This window comes from Candida tropicalis, assembly GCF_000006335.3.
Source record: "Candida tropicalis MYA-3404 genomic scaffold supercont3.7, whole genome shotgun sequence".
In the NCBI taxonomy this organism is placed as follows: Eukaryota; Fungi; Ascomycota; class Pichiomycetes; order Serinales; family Debaryomycetaceae; genus Candida; species Candida tropicalis.
In genome coordinates this window covers 270,947-287,668 of record NW_003020059.1, presented here as the reverse complement: position 1 = coordinate 287,668, position 16,722 = coordinate 270,947, and the positions used below count along the sequence as shown (strand labels likewise).

At 34.4% G+C, this 16,722-nt stretch overlaps 7 protein-coding genes across 7 annotated transcripts; 6 read left to right on the top strand and 1 right to left on the bottom strand. All coding sequences in view use genetic code 12, as the record gives it.

Annotated features, from left to right (window-relative positions):
- Window positions 1-50: 50 nt before the first annotated feature.
- On the top strand, window positions 51-4,319 carry SPT6 (chromatin-remodeling histone chaperone; the record flags this gene model as incomplete). Its single annotated transcript, XM_002550629.1, has 1 exon — window positions 51-4,319. One exon carries the CDS (start codon window positions 51-53, stop codon window positions 4,317-4,319), a length of 4,269 nt encoding a protein of 1,422 aa, XP_002550675.1.
- An 81-nt stretch (window positions 4,320-4,400) lies between these two features.
- On the bottom strand, window positions 4,401-5,735 carry CTRG_04972 (uncharacterized protein; the record flags this gene model as incomplete). The annotated part of the gene is made up of 1 exon (XM_002550628.1): window positions 4,401-5,735. The coding sequence occupies one exon, from the start codon at window positions 5,733-5,735 to the stop codon at window positions 4,401-4,403; it is 1,335 nt and encodes a 444-aa protein (XP_002550674.1).
- Window positions 5,736-6,041: 306 nt separating this feature from the next.
- CTRG_04971 (uncharacterized protein) lies at window positions 6,042-6,659 on the top strand (the record flags this gene model as incomplete). The annotated part of the gene is made up of 1 exon (XM_002550627.1): window positions 6,042-6,659. The coding sequence occupies one exon, from the start codon at window positions 6,042-6,044 to the stop codon at window positions 6,657-6,659; it is 618 nt and encodes a 205-aa protein (XP_002550673.1).
- Window positions 6,660-7,193: 534 nt separating this feature from the next.
- CTRG_04970 (uncharacterized protein) lies at window positions 7,194-7,829 on the top strand (the record flags this gene model as incomplete). Its single annotated transcript, XM_002550626.1, has 1 exon — window positions 7,194-7,829. The coding sequence occupies one exon, from the start codon at window positions 7,194-7,196 to the stop codon at window positions 7,827-7,829; it is 636 nt and encodes a 211-aa protein (XP_002550672.1).
- A 1,106-nt stretch (window positions 7,830-8,935) lies between these two features.
- On the top strand, window positions 8,936-9,613 carry CTRG_04969 (uncharacterized protein; the record flags this gene model as incomplete). Its single annotated transcript, XM_002550625.1, has 1 exon — window positions 8,936-9,613. One exon carries the CDS (start codon window positions 8,936-8,938, stop codon window positions 9,611-9,613), a length of 678 nt encoding a protein of 225 aa, XP_002550671.1.
- Window positions 9,614-12,010: 2,397 nt separating this feature from the next.
- Window positions 12,011-12,454, top strand: CTRG_04968 (uncharacterized protein; the record flags this gene model as incomplete). The annotated part of the gene is made up of 1 exon (XM_002550624.1): window positions 12,011-12,454. The coding sequence occupies one exon, from the start codon at window positions 12,011-12,013 to the stop codon at window positions 12,452-12,454; it is 444 nt and encodes a 147-aa protein (XP_002550670.1).
- A 1,321-nt stretch (window positions 12,455-13,775) lies between these two features.
- CTRG_04967 (uncharacterized protein) lies at window positions 13,776-15,371 on the top strand (the record flags this gene model as incomplete). The annotated part of the gene is made up of 1 exon (XM_002550623.1): window positions 13,776-15,371. The coding sequence occupies one exon, from the start codon at window positions 13,776-13,778 to the stop codon at window positions 15,369-15,371; it is 1,596 nt and encodes a 531-aa protein (XP_002550669.1).
- Window positions 15,372-16,722: the final 1,351 nt, after the last annotated feature.

Below are 16,722 nucleotides of genomic sequence, written 5' to 3'. Positions count from 1 at the left end.
TTTTTCACAAGTTTTGATTATATTGCATTTTATAAATCGTTACAATTGCCATGGCACTGGAAGACGAAATTGAACGTAATAATCACGAAGACAATTCTCAATCTGAGGGTGAAGGAGATGATCTCAGAGAACAAATAGTTGATTCTTCAGAAGAAGACGATGATGACGATGACGAAGAAGAAATTCAAAAAGTTCGTGAAGGTTTCATTGTCGATGATGATGAAGATGAAATCGAAACAAGAAAGAGGAAAAAGCATAAGAAAAGAAGAAGAGAAAGACTGAATGAAGATCGTGATGATGCATTGGATGATGATGATTTACAATTATTATTAGAAAATTCAGGTCTTCAAGGTTCACGTCAATCTAAGTTTAAGAAATTAAAGAGAAAGCATGTTGAGGACGATGAGGATGATGTTGTTGAGTCCAATCAACAACAATATCAGAATAGAGAGTCAAGTGGAATGCGTAATATGTTTTCAGACGATGAAGATGAAGAAGGTTTAGATGAGGATGAGGACAGAGGATCTCGTGCTAGAAACAATATCGTTGATGAATTTGATGATTTCATAGAGGAAGATGAGTTTTCCGATGAAGATGAAGAAGCTCAGCGTGCAAGAAGAGAGCAAAAGAAGAAAATGAAGAAGAAAGGAGCAAGAATTGATACTTCCAAATTATCTAGTGTCGATCGACAAAGTTTACAAGAGTTATTCGAAGTTTTTGGTGATGGTAATGAATATGATTGGGCATTGGAAGCTCAAGAAATGGAAGATTCAGGTAATTTGGATAAAGAAGAACCTGCTACCTTGGATGAAGTTTTTGAACATTCTGAATTGAAAGAACGTATGTTGACCGATGAAGATAATCTTATTCGTATTATTGATGTTCCTGAGAGATACCAAAAGTACCGTAGCACTTTGACATATATTGACTTGGAAGGTGAAGAACTAGAAATGGAAAAGAATTGGGTAAGTGATGCCATGATGCGTGAAAGATCTACACCTCTCCCTGAAGGTGCTGAAGAATCATACAAGCAATGTGTTGGTAACATTATTGATTTCATCTCCAAGGAGAACCTTGAAGTCCCCTTTATCAATACTCACCGTCTAGACTATTTAGAATACGTTCCAGATTATGATCCAAACAATAGAATTAGATTGTTTAACGAAGATGATTTGTGGAGAATAGTTAAATTGGATATTGAATACCATACACTTTATGAAAAGAGATTGAATGCTGAGAAATTGGTTGACTCATTGGATTTAGATGATGATTTGATCAAGGATATCAAATCGTTGGATACTATGGTTGCTGTTCAAGATGTACATGATTATATACAATTCACTTACTCTAAGGAAATAAGAGAAAAAGCATCTTCACAAGGGGCAGATGATCTGGAGAACAACGAGGATAATGCGAAATCTCAACCAAGAAAGCATATGAAGGTTACACTTTATGAAAGAATCAAGTCCAATATTTTATACGATGCTGTCAATGCCTATGGTATCACCGCCAAGCAATTTGGTGAAAATGTTCAAGATCAAAGTTCCAAAGGTTTTGAAGTTCCGTACAGAATTCATGCTACTGATGACTCCTGGGAATCGCCAGAAGAATTGATTCAACGTTTGGCGCAAGATGACGAAATCATGTTTAAAGATGAAAAAATCGCAAGAGATGCTGTCAGAAAAACATTTGCTGAAGAAATCTTCCATAATCCAAGAATTAGACAAGAAGTTCGTCAGACTTACAAGATGTACACCTCAATCAATTTTGTTGTTACTGAAAAGGGTAGAGCTACCATTGATAACCATAGTCCATATGCTGACATCAAATACGCTATCAATAGAGACCCAGTTGATTTGGTCACCAAACCTGATGTATTGTTGAGAATGTTGGAAGCTGAAAAATTGGGTTTAGGAGTTATAGTAGTTGAGACTAGAGATTACAATAGCTGGTTTGAAAGTATTTTCAACTGTTTCAAATCAGATGGTTCTTCAGACGTTTCTGAAAGATGGAACAAAGAGAGAGAAGTTGTGTTGAGAATGGCATTCAAGAAATTGTGTTCCATGGTTGCATTAAATACCAAAGAAGATCTTCGTCGTGAATGTGAAAGATTGATTGCCAATCAAGTGAAAAGAGGTCTTGTTAACAGAATTGACCAAGCGCCACTCCAAGCTTTTGGTTTTGAATTTGGTTCCACAGCAAATGTTTTGTCAATCACTTTTGGTAAAGGTGATTTTGATAGTGCTGTTATTGGTGTGTATATGAGAGACAATGGTAAAATTGTCCATACACTCAAGTCAAATGAAAATCCAATCAGAAATCGTGAAACTGAAGACGTTTTTAAAGGATGGTTCCTTGAGCAATACGATAACTTGTTTAGATCAGAGAAGCCGGATGTTATTGTTGTGTCTGGTTTCAATGCCAACACCAAGAAACTTTATGACATTATTTGTAATATTGTGGCAGAGAACAAACTTGGAACTAGTGCCGTTAAAGATGAATACGATGATAATTCTGCTCCTGTTCAAGTTATATGGGGACAAGATGAAACTGCTCGTTTGTATCAAAATTCTGAAAGAGCCAGCAAAGAATTCCCAGATAAACCGCCATTGGTTAAGTATGCAATTGCATTGGGTAGATATGTACAAGATCCATTGTTGGAATATGTAACTTTAGGTGATGACATCTTGTCCTTGACTTTCCATCCACATCAAAAATTGATCCCTACAGATTTGATAAAAGAATCCATCGAGTCCGCATTTGTTGATATGGTCAATCTTGTTGGTGTTAAGATCAATGATGCTACCCGTAGTACTCGTGTTTCACAAATGATGCAATATGTCGGTGGATTGGGTCCTCGTAAGGCATCTGGATTGTTGAGAAATATCAACTCTCACTTGTATGGTGTTTTGGTCAATAGAAGTGCTTTGATTGAATCTGAATTGACTTCCGCTAACATTTTCATCAATTGTGCATCTTCACTTAATGTTGTGGTTGACAAAACGATTACATCCTCTGATTATGGTATTGAAGTTTTAGATTCTACAAGAATTCATCCAGAAGATTATGATTTGGCCAAGAAAATGGCTTCTGATGCTCTTGGTATTGATGAAGAAGACGCCATGGTCATGAACCAGGATGGTAGAGGTGGGGTTGTCAGACAGTTGATTAAAGATGATCCTGAAAAACTTAATAGTTTGGACTTGGTTTCCTTTGCTCAAAGATTAGAAGAGAGATCACACAAGAAGAAGTTGCGTACATTACAAGCCATTAGACAAGAATTGATCAATAGATATGAAGAAGCTAGACAACCATTCAGAATATTGAACAACGATGATGCTTTCTTTATCTTAACTGGTGAACATGCATATGAATTGAGAAACACGGTGGTTCCAATTACTATTGTCAAGATTTCTAAAAACTACAACGATCCATACGGAAGAGTCAAGGGTATGCGTGTTATCACCCCATCTTTGATTCAAGGTAGAATTGATGAAGGTCAAATTCCACAAAATATTGAATACCAGGAAGGACAAGTTGTCCAAGGTGTGTTGCTTGAATTATACACTGACTCTTTCACAGCTGTGTTGAGCTTGAGAAAGGAAGACATTAAAAGGGCAATGGCACCTTCTGTTCAACATCAATATGGTAAATGGGATTTCGAAGCCCAAGATGCTGATATCGCTAAAGAAAGAGCAAAAGAAAATGCCAAACTTGCTAAAACCAGAAATGTTCAACATCCATTGTTCCGTAATTTCAACTTTAGACAAGCCGAAGAATATTTGGCGCCACAAAAAGTGGGTGATTGTGTGATACGTCCATCATCCAAGGGACCACAGTTTTTGACCATCACATGGAAAGTGGCACCTACTTTATTCCAGCATCTTTTGGTTGAAGAAAGAAGTAGAGGTAGATCCAGAGAATATTATGTCGAAGGTCAAAGATATCAAGACTTGGATCAATTGATTTTCCAACATATTCAAGTTATTGCTAAGAATGTCTCATCCATGGTTCACAACGGGAAATTCAGAGAAGGTACCATGACTGTTGTCAACGAATGGTTGGAATCATACACCAGAGCCAATCCAAAGAGTTCGGCTTATGCCTTTTGTTATGATCATAAACTGCCTGGTAATTTCTTGTTGTTGTTCAAGATCAACAGTAATACTAAAGTGGTAACATGGCATGTCAAAACCTGTGTTAATGGGTACATTTTGAAAACATTCACTTATCCAAACATGATAAGTTTATGTAATGGTTTCAAACAAACAGTCAAAAACATGCTGCAACCTCAAACTTACAACTACGGTGGTTACTAGTTCAACCATCTCATTTGTTCAATAAAGAATACTTCTAAAAATTTTAAAAAATCTTTTATTTTGTATATTTGTGTATTTTACTTAATTTTTATTGATTAAGAATTTTCTGTATCCAACACGTAGTTTTGATCTAAAACTGTCACCATCGACATAGGTGCCCATTAACCATCTATCACCGTTGTTCAGGTCAGAAAATTCATTTCTTGAATGTAAAGCACGTCTATTTTCAAAAATCACACATGAACCTTCCTTCATTTTGATTTCGAAATGATTTTCTGGCTCATTAATATAAGTCTCAAACAATTTCATTCCACGGATGAAGTCATCAAACATTGAATAATTAGGATCTGATTTTTCAATACCATGTTCTAAAGGTCCTTGGAAAGGTGGAGCATAATTAATAGCAGAAATTTTAGGAAAACCAGCACCGATTTCTGCATCTTCAATAATCAATGGACGTTTATAATAATAATACTCATTATTATTATCATAATGATAAGTGATTGGAATCTTTGTTAATGCAGTGTATGCATCAGGATCAACTTGACGAACATGTTCTGCAGCAAGGAAAGAATCACAAAAGATATTTTCACCACCCAATGTTGAGTTTTGAATGGCATGTAGTAATTGTAAACCTGGAGGCGATTCATAATACAATAAATCCATATGTAAAGGTAAAAATGTGTTGGTATAAGCAATATTAACTGCTTTCTCCTTTTGATTTTTCACATCAAATAATGTACCATAGAATGTTTTCTTGATGTATCCAAACTTGCTAGCAATTTGAAACACGGGCCATTGATAGGAGTTTTCTTCAGTCATGTTTGTCAATTCTGGTTGTGGGATATTGTTGACAAAAGTCAACCCGTATCTGTTTAAATTATACAAAGCTTGGAAAAATGATTCTTCTTTATTCAAAATATCTTTATAGTCTATTTGTAATGATGGTAAATTAGATTCGAGTTCATTTTTATCCCACAATTTTCTATCTTCATCGAAGAATTTCTCAATTCTACGACCAGACGGAGTGGAGTATCTCTCCAAGAATGATACTGGGTATGACGAATCGATGATTTTACCATCATTATTCCATTGTACTTTCAACGAAGGTTCCTTTGAATTTTCCACTGAAGGTGGACCATTAATGGACAAATTTGTTGCACCTTCAGCAGTAGTGAATAATTTCTGACTAGAAATAGGATCAACAGAATCAGGCGATCTCGACGAGTCACGCAAGAATACATTATTGAAAGTGACTGGTTTTTCATTAATGGAAACAGTGATTTCCTTATTGTTGAAGTTCAACACTGTCAAACTTGACTGGCATCTTTGAAAATGGCGAAATGGGAATCTTCTTAACATGTAGTAGTTGTTGTTGATGTGGGTGAATAAACAAAAAAAAAAAGGTTCAAACATCAGGTGGTTTTATTTTTCATTGGCGGGGCAATTTTGGTTTTTCCCCTTTTTTTCTGGGGTAAAATTTTACCGAATATACACTTTCGACTCGATTTTGATTGGACGCGTGGGGCTAGACCTTGTTCAACATCAACCTACATATAATCACAACCCACAGAACGTAAACCTAAAACAAATGCAATATGATGTAGCAATTATAATCAAATATGTGTTAGCTAACGATTCATATAAATTATTTGATGAATCAGATAAATTCTTGACCAATTCAGATTGGTTTCTCTGCGTCAAGAGTCAACACATTATCCAATGATACTATTAGTACTTCTTACAATTTTGAATACAGTACAGTGTTTGATTGATGAAACAAAAATCAACCAATTTCAAAGAAGTTTAGAATGTCCTTCTTGTACAGAAGCTGCAAACTATTTAATCCGTCATTGTGGACAAATCCCCTCCAGTTCAGAATACTTCCAAAGCTATTTTGAATGTGTATGTGAATTAGATAAAGGGTTTTTCATGATGTTTGAACGTTGTATTGATGAATGTGATTCATTTGATTTTCTTCATATTGACAGTAACAGTTCTACTGATTTGCATAATCATTATTGTGATGTTGCTGAGAAAATCTCCGAAGGACTGGTAACTTTGTTACACACCACGAACCATGGTTCGATTGAAGTATATGCAACAGAAACTTATGCTACATCTGAATACTATGGCACGAATACCGAAGAGTGTGTTGGAGAAACTGCAAACGGTGAGGCGCCCGCCATAACTGGAACCGACTCACGTTTTGTTTTCCTACGTCCCAGAATACATTTTCCACACAGAAGGACTAAACGCACTTGCAGAACCATTGCTCGAAATTGCGTTGGAACTATTAAAGCAAACTTGATACTTTTAGCTGCCGTATATTTGATTTAAGTTAAGCACTACGTATATGCATTACTACATCACTTCAATAAATGACATTCTTTTAAATTATGCTTATTCGAACTATAATTCTACTTCTCTTTATTTTTTTTGTAATGGAACAACATGAGGAGAGTAAACGCTATGAGTGATGAATTAAAGTTTGATATGCCAGAGGGTACTGGATTTATTTGTACGTGATTGGGTTTTCGCAGCCACTTTTTGTGAAAAGTTCCCTAACAAAGAAAAGTATAACCAGTATTAATAGGAAACAATAAGCAAAGACAACTTGTGAATATCTTACTCCGCCAACTACAGTTCATGTTTTGTGGGTTTTTTTCTTTTTTTTTTTTTTTTTTTTTTTGCAATGCTAGTTTTTTCAGTGAAAATTTATGCAAAATTCTTTTTTGGTAGGGTATAGTTGATCCCTGTAATATATAAATACATGTAATTATCAAATACAATAGAGTATATGAATTATTCTCTTTTATTTTTTTTTTACCACTAGTATCTTTTCTTCATTAGAAATATTCTTTCAACATTACAATGCAATTTCTTTACTGTTTATTAAGTTTAGCTTTGGTTTCCGCTTCAGTAATTGATGTGGCTAAAAAGTCATATGATTGTGGTGGTGCCGCATGTGTTAACGCTGCCAAGTTGCTTCAAGATCAATGTGGCGAAAGAGGGGTCTCAGACCCTAAATGTGCCTGTGGAATGTCTGATGCCTATTTCGTCCAATTGCATGAATGTTCCAAAGATTGTAAAGGTTTACAAATCGAAGGCTATACTGGCCCAAATGATTATAAGAAAGCTTATTGCTTACAAGCTTCTCAAGATAATTATCTTCCAGTTTCAGCGGCTGCTCTTGGAACTACCACTTTAGCTTCCAAATCAGCTGCCCCACCACCTCCACCGCCAGCTACTCCTGCTCCAGCACCTACCCCAAGTACAACTAGTAAGCCAAAACCAACAATTACCAAGAGTGTCACTAAGACAAGTACTACTGGTAAAGCTGCTGCCGGTGGTAAAACCAAGGCTGTGACTACAACTGCCAAGAAAGGAGTTCCTACTGGTTATGCCAATGTTACTGGCGCCATTCCAAGAGCTGGTGGTGTTTCCATCGATAGTGGAAAGGCCGTTATTGTCACTTTATTAGGATTGGTTGCATTCTTGCTCTTCTAGAATTTCCGGGTCTCGTAAATATTAAGTTTGCAGTCTTATTAATTAGATACATTAACAAATTGCTATTTCCGACTGCTACCTAAATCCTTGCTATGTTTTTCCTTTAAAATCAAAGAATAATAAACAAAAAAATCGAAAAAAAAAAATTAGAATACTTTATAATATAAAAATACTACCAAATCCAAGGTCATTATGAACTCATAAACATAGAATATATTAATAGTAATAAATGCCATAATGTTTTTTTTTTGTCCTAACCATTGATGAATATTGACGTTGTTGTTGCATTCTTTTTTTTCTCTTTTGGATAATTCATAAAGTGGATGATTATGTAATCAAGACTTAGGCAGTTGTGCCTAAAGGATAATTTTTTGATTGGGGTGTGTGTGTGTGTGTGTTTGATGATCAATTATTTTTCTGATTCAACCCCTCAACTCTAAATAACCAATAGAAGTGACGATGAGCTTAAATGACTTGATTGCATAGCCTTGCGGTGGCTTAGCCTGAAACTAGGGAGTTTACGTACTCTGCAACCGCTGTGTGATGTTGCCAAATACTTCGTAACCATTTCTAATTCTTGGAATACTGCAAATGGTACGACGGAGACATGTATCCATGGACCAATTGAAACCATTGGTATTTTCAAGTAAAACATAAAAGAAATAATATTACTAGCATCAAGCAATAGATGATGGTGCATTTATGTGTAGTAGTGAACTCCCATTATCGAAAACTATAGTTTTTGAGATTCTTGACAACAATGGACTTTGAGCTATTCTATTTTTGAAACCACTATATTGATAATGCTACGTAGGGCAGTAATGAACAAACAATAACTCTTCGTAGATCTTTATTATTTCCAGACCTTACATAGTCATTCAGATTCTACAAAGGAACATCAATAGAGGGGAAATGGATTGATTTGTTGAGAATTATGTAATACAAAGATATCCTCATTGGGAATTGCATTGTTTAAATTGTGAATTATCTTCGTAATTGCAAAACAAGGTGAAAATAATCAGAAAAAGGAAATACTATATAAGGTGATCATATATTTCATCGTTAAAAGTTTTATCATCAAATAGAAATCATTGACTCTATTCAATATGAATTTTATCATATTATTGACTTTTTCCACACTTACATCTGCTAACTATTTTAATGTTTTTAAGAGGGCAACATGCGATACTGGAGCTTGTGTGAGTGCTGCTCGAGCATTATCAGAAACTTGTGATGTAAATTCAAGAGATATTTATAAATGTCTTTGTAATGATATGTCCGATTCTTTCTATGAAAACATAATTGAATGTGCTCAGAACTGTGATGATGTTGAAAACGGAGAACAACTTCCAGATGCATCAGGTTTAAGGAGTGTCTACTGTGAATTGGCTTCACAAACGGGAATACCAACAGTTGATTTTGGTGGTTTTGGTGGTGGCGATTTTGGAGATTTTTCTGATTTTGTAACACCAACATTTGATTTTGATTCTGTTCTTTCCACTATTCAAGGTGGGTCAGCAGAATCAGAAGAAACTGGTTCAGGCTCAACAGCTAAAACTACTGGTTCCAGTTCCGGTTCCGGCTCAAAAACTACTGGTTCTGGTTCTGGTACAGCAAAATCTGGAACAAATGCTTCAGAAACTAAAAACCTGGAAACTATGTCGGAAGAATCTGCTTCTGCTGAAGCACACGAAACTTCAGAAACGACAACAAGTGCTACGGGTGCCGCTGCCTTGAACAGTGTTTTATCCAATGTTATTTTGATGCTAGCAATTTTGATTTAATATCTGCAGTACCTTCATTGCTACTACTTGAATTGTATATTTTGTATCAATAACTAGCTAAATATGTTAACATTCATTGCAACGTATATTGTAGTAACCAACCCGTCTCTAGTTTAGATTCACGTCTTCTATGTATTGATTATATGCAAAAGCAAATTCCATGATATAATATAGTCGCTGAAAGAAGCTTAAACTGGAAACCCATAATCACAATGAAGTCCCCAACATAAACATGAATTTTGAAATAGAAGCTAGAACAAGGGTCAATCTCATTAGGTAAACATGGCCACGTAAATATGTATCTGACATAGTACAAAGATACTGTCTTTTGGAGCTCCACTTGTAAAACACCATTTCCGTAAATAAACATTTTTAGAACCTATGTTATCAAAAAATTCTGGAACCTACCCCCGGTGCAACTATTATGAGGATTACTCTGCTTTCAACAAAGAACCAAAAATTGTATGACCCAAACCAGATATCAAATTAAGAATACCAAAAGATGACAATAGACAAACAGTAGATGAAATAATACTAGCACAATATCTCAACTTCTAATATGCATACCAAACCATACGTACAATTGATACCAATTGAACCGTATCTGGGGGACTATTTCAATTGATGACCGAATTATGTAAATTTATCCTGACAATGAAATCTACATCCCAGCTTTCAGAGTAGAACAATACTATTGTATTAACAAAATTTTAGATTCACCAAGTTTTGGAATAGAAGAATTGAATCATGAATATCTAAGTAAAGACTATTATTTTGTTAAACGAGGTTCCCAGCTCAATGTGGTGTTTGGTATCAGGTTTAAGTAATCCTTTTATCTGAATATTCTGTTACTTAACACAGGAGTTACATTGAATATGGCACGGTTTATAAAGACATATTCAAAGAAGCTAGATTGACCAGATCACCAGATTACAACTGGACTGTATAAGTTATGAAAGTCTTGTAAGAGTTTTATTACTCCAATTTACATTGAAATTAATCTTTCAAGTCATTAATCTAAAAAAAAAAAAAAACATTAACTGATGCAATACGACAACGGTTCATTTTTGACTGCTTTTGTTCTAACTGACTTTTCAGGGTTGCTTCGAAATCAGGAATGTGATATGTAAGTATGGAGTGATGTTGTCAGTGCAATCATTGACACTTGTAACAGCAATGATACCTTCCTTTTACAATGCTTTTGTGGTAACACGCTGAACTCATTCTTTCAAGTCGCTACTGAATGTTATAGTAATTGAGGAGCTTCACAAGGAGCGGAATTTCCATCACCTTCTGAAATCGAAAGTGATTAGTTAAACAATTTCATGTTTAGCAATGTTGCACGAGACAGGAACGAATAGGATGGCATACCAGTTCATATTGTTAGTTGCAGTTATTATTGCTTCAATGTGGATCTCTTGGGTAAGTCATGTAATTTTCTTAGAGTACCCTGTATGTGCAACTTTTTGTCCCGCTAAATATTTCTGTTTGCCGAATACCTCTTAACTAACTCAACCATTGACAATTGGTGCCAAATACCCTACCCTCTATTATTGCATTTATATTCATGTGTAGTACTGTAAGTATTTTGTGAATATATAGCGTAGTTATATGATTAATCTAATCGGGTTATCATGACAAACATGAACACTATTTAATGAGTCCAGTGGTGAGTGAATTCATCATCTAAAGATATCAAACGTAGTCCACTTCTAGTACTCGGTGTACTAAAAAAACCCTTCTTCATGATTGGTGCAATTGATTATGACAATTAAGTCCTGACATTCCGCTCTAACCTTAAAAAATATAACCATCAAACGCGGGTTTAGTTATATATTCTTTTCTTTTTTTTTTTTTTTTTGATCAAGGAAGTTAGGGCGGGAAACATTTGGGGTTATGATATGGTCATATTCTTTGATCTATTCAAACGCTCTGACTCCTACTTTCGGATTCCTCTTTTCAAAGTTAAGAAAAACAGTATACTCTGTTTTAAGGTATTGTGATAATAACAAGTTCTTTGGTTGCAAAAGATGTCAACAGTTTATAGATCTAACTTGGCATCTGACAGTTCTGATTTAAAAGAAAACTATCAACGATTAAGCGAAATAGATTGACATATTTCAAAATAAAATTATCCCCAAAAAATCGCGTGTCGCCCATTTAATTTGACCTGAAGTACCGAATGCTGGAATACTCTATTTCATATCAAGTTAAATAACCATTTGTAGTAAAGGAAATACCTAACCAATTGGAGATATCGCTAAAATAGGGTGTTGGATTACCCATTTGGTCATGTATTATTTTACTGAAATACAAATATAAATAAGTTTTGAAATGGCAAATTTATAACATCCAAGTTGAGTTTTATTTTTATTAGATTCAAATTCTACATTAATCATGAAGTTTTTAGTATTATTCTTATTTATTGTTTTTACTGTTGCATTTAGTTTTGATTTCTTCGAGAGAGATCTTTGTTCTAGTGAAGATTGTACAACTTCTGGTGAAACTATAACTAGTGTTTGTGGAGATGATGGTAATACAGATTATGCTTGTATGTGTAACAAAATGTCTGATTCATTTTATGATGAAATTTTGAATTGCACTCGTAGTTGTGGCTCTGCTGATGATTTCCAGGATTGGAATTCTGGAACTGACGTTAAAGAGTATTATTGCAAATTGGCAAGTTCAGCAAGTGTCAGTGCTAGTGGTGGCAGTTCTACTTCTTCCAGTAGATCAAGTTCTTCTACTACTACTTCAGGTAGCTCAAGTTCATCCAGAGGAGATGCCACCACTGAATATTATGTCTCATTTGTTGGTATTATTCTTGCATGGTTTATCTGATTAGATTGTAACTTGTTTATTTTGTAGATCATGTAGTGTCAAATAAATGATATAAAGGTATTATTTTCTATGATCTTTGTCAATTAAATATATCCTTGAACTGACATCTGCTTGTCATCACGTGTTGTACCACACGTGTAAAATCGTTAATTTTAGCACCTATTTATTTTACATCCAATCAGCAACGGACTAAATTTCAAATTAAACAAGTCTAAACAAATCGCTTCTGGTTGTTGTTCTTGGACAGAATTTGGATGTTTAGCTATTCCCGGTAGATCACAAAGGCGGTCTTTAAATGCATACGTACTGCAAGTAAGAGCAACAAAGAAGAACAAAAAACAAAAAATTCTTTCTTCTTGATGAGAACTTGTAACCACAGCATGTGAAACCGAAAGTCAAATTGTGTGCTGTTGAACTCAAATTATAGACTGTGGTAGTAGTAGTAGTAGTAGTAAATTGATCGTAAAATAATAGTTAGCTGTCGTATTTATTTAAATTGTCACTATTATTCAACTAATGGGTTCATGATGTAGTAATAAATTGTTAACGTAGCTGTTCCGTTCCTCCTGTAATTTCGCACACACCCGACTCCCCCTGTTTCCCCCTATGACATCATCCAATGAAATATTATTATTTCTCCTCGGCATGTAATGTTTGATTTCTATTTTCTATAGCAAATATTATTTCCAATAGATACGATGGGCTGCCACCAGTGGTTGCTAAATAAGAGCGTCGATTCATCGGATCGACAGATTATAATACTGAATTTTGACTTACTACCAACTATATTTTTAAAGTAGAGCCTTCTCCACATAGAAGTCTACAGCCGTAGATTATTTAGAGAGACTATATCGGAAAAAAAGAGAACAATTAAATTAGTCGGTTGCTTTTTTTTTTCTTTCTTTCTTTTACGTGATTTCTTGGCTACCATGTTGAAATGGTCAAAATGGTGAATATTATACCTTTTAACTATGGACTTGACTATGAGAGAGAAACTTTATGGTCAGTTAACATGAAATACTTATTCGGAGTCACAAAATTTCATACGACTAATCTAAAATCATTTTGGGGGCTCAAAACCGGAGTGTGCCCCATAAAAAAAAAAAAAAATTAATCAAAATCTCGACCAATTTCTTCTATTGTATTGCTAATTTTAAAAAAAAAAAACTTTTTCACTAATTCTTTTTATTTATTTCTTGTTTCTTTCTTTCTTTCTTTCTTTCTTTCTTTCTTTCTTTCTTTCTTTCTTTTTACTTTCTTTCTATTTCTTCAGTTCTATTCTTCTTCTTCAAGTGTTTTTTCTTTTCATCCTTTTACCATCATGGCGATATTTCCTGAAGAAAAACAACCTTTAGAAGTCACTGCTAACGACGATAATGATAATGATAAAGTAGATATTAGATCCCAGAAGGAAGAGATCTTTGAAGATTCCACTTCTCTGGAATTCGATATGGTTGGTTTAGAAGCCAACGATGTTATTTTACATAGAAAAATGGTTTTGATTAATGATGCTATTGACGAAATTGGTTTCACTCCTTACCATCTTAAATTATTTTTCCTTAATGGTATGGGTTATTGTACTGATTGTATGCTTACTTATTTGGAATCTTCAGTTCGTACTTTTATTAATTATCAATTTGGTTATACATTCCCAGTATCAAATGAATGTTATGCAGGTGGTATGATTCTTGGTGCTTTAGTTTGGGGGTTTGGTGCTGATTTGATTGGAAGAAGATTAGCATTTAACTTGTCTTTATTATTAAGTGCTATATTCGCTATCATGACAGGTATGATGGGTAATATGGCTTCTTATTGTTTATTTGTCTTGTTGAGTTCCTTTGCTGCTGGAGGTAATTTGGTTCTTGACACTTGTGTTTTTCTTGAATATTTACCACATAAAGATCAATGGTTGTTGACTTTCTTTGCTCTTTTCTGGGGTATTGGTCAAACCATTGCTGTTGCTTTGGCTTATGCATTCTTACCCAATAATAGTTGTGACTCTGCTGATTACTGTCCTTCACATATTAACCGTGGATGGAGATATGTTTGGTATACCAATGGTAGTATTGTCTTAGCCATGGCTATTTTACGTTTGACAGTTGTTAGATTAAAAGAAACTCCAAAATTCTTGGTCTCCAATAATCGTGATGCAGAAGCTGTTCAAGTGTTACAAGAAATTGCTGCCAAGTACAACCGTAAATGTTCATTGACATTGGAACAACTTGAAGATTGTGGTGAAATTGAAAGTAATGACGATTACAGAAAACATTTCAATTTAAAAGGTACATTTTCATTAATGTTTCAACATTTAAAGATTTTATTTGCCACAAAAACTGCCACTCGTTCAACCATTTTGTTGTTCTTTAGTTGGGCTTGTTTAGGTATTGCTTATCCATTATACCTGTCTTTCCTTCCAGTTTATTTAGCTACTAGAGGTGCTAATATTTCCGCTGATACTATTGGTGGTGTTTATCGAGATAATCTTATTGCCAACGTTTGTTCCATTGGTGGGCCAATTATAGCTGGTCTTTTATTATATTGGGTCCCTGTTTTAGGAAGAAGAGGTGTTATGTGTATTGGTGGATTAACTACAATGGCATTATTGTTTGGTTATACTGCTATTAGAACAAGAGGTCAAAATGTTGGGTTGAGTAGTGCTGTTTATTGTGCATTGTACATTTATTATGGTGTTATTTATGCTTATTCCCCAGAAGTCATGCCTTCTGCCGCTAGAGCCACTGGTAATTGTTTGTGTTTGTTTTTCACAAGAATCACAACTGCAATGGTTCCAATTATTGCGTACTATTCAGATACATCGTCTTCGGTGCCTATTTGGATTTGTGGTGCATTTGTTGGTATCATTGGTCTTGTTGCTCTTGCCCTTCCTTATGAACCAAGTAAACAAAGAGTTGTGTAGAATAAGTGTACATTGTTTTATTGCCTGTAATTTTTATATAATTAAAAGTTATCCTAGATACAAATGAAGAGTTATCCTGTAGAGTAATAGCCATTGTGATAAATATATTCATTGGAGAGGAATTCCTTTTGACATGATATAGTCTGGTAAGCCAATTAGAAAAATACTCATTGGAGCACATTAGAATACATACAAACAAACGTAATATGGTAGCGATCATCTTGCGAGTACATACAAATTTTCCCCCCACACAAATAGAAAACTATATTTGCAAAATATTTGTTTTCCAACACTATAGATTGTTTTGTTTATATTTGGAATTATTAACAATTGTATAGGTGTTTAATTGATAATTAATTATTAATTTGATTCGAATCAGTTGTGAGTCTCAGCCAATTCAAAGAAATAATTAACTACCATTTCAGTGAATACAATGATGAAATCCATGAAAATTATCCAATTTTATATCTCCTGTCATGGTGTTTGATTTATTTGAATTTTGCCAGTAATCCATACCAGAAAACATGCCATCTATTTACATGACCTATAGAATTATCTTCCAAGATAGTGAACAATGGCGATGTATATTTTATCTTGAATCTTACCTAAGGGACTCGTATTTAAAGACAGCATAGGTCAGTGAAGGTTCTTCTACAAAAGATTAGCAACTGGTCACTGCTACATTGTTTACTATGGGGATAACCAAATTTTCTCTCGATAGTTCCTGTTGTGTATCTTATATATCCAATATCATTCAGTGGGCCTAGTTTTTGGAGTACTTCTGACCAACCCACCATTTCACCGGCCGTAATTTATGACCAACGGTGGTTACTATACCCTCAACTACGCAACGTTACAAACGATTGATAGATAATATACTGCATAGTCGTGTATCCGCAGTCAAAAGCTACTTGCGCTCTCACACGACCTATTTCTTGATTGAAGTACCCCCTTTGGTTCGTTAATTTCTCAGTCGAACTGTTTCTACAATGGATCGGATTTTACATCATCCATTGGACCAAAGTGATATAATATCCTACTTAATACTTGAACAGTGCTTCAGACATTACTTCTTGTTATATATACGATTGGCCGCAATATTTTTTTGATTTTTTTGATTCTCTCCTTAAAATCTTGAACAACGAAGAAGACAGAAAAAAAAAAAAATTACAACAGAAACTTTTTATTTTTTTTCATAAGAAATTTTTTTTTCTTATTCACATCTCTATCCTTGATTTTTAAACAAGATAATTTAAAAAAATGTCCACTTCTACCACTGATAAGAGTATGTATATCATTATATATGAATCACAAAAGTCAATTGATTATTTACTAACCAATTGTTAAAAAG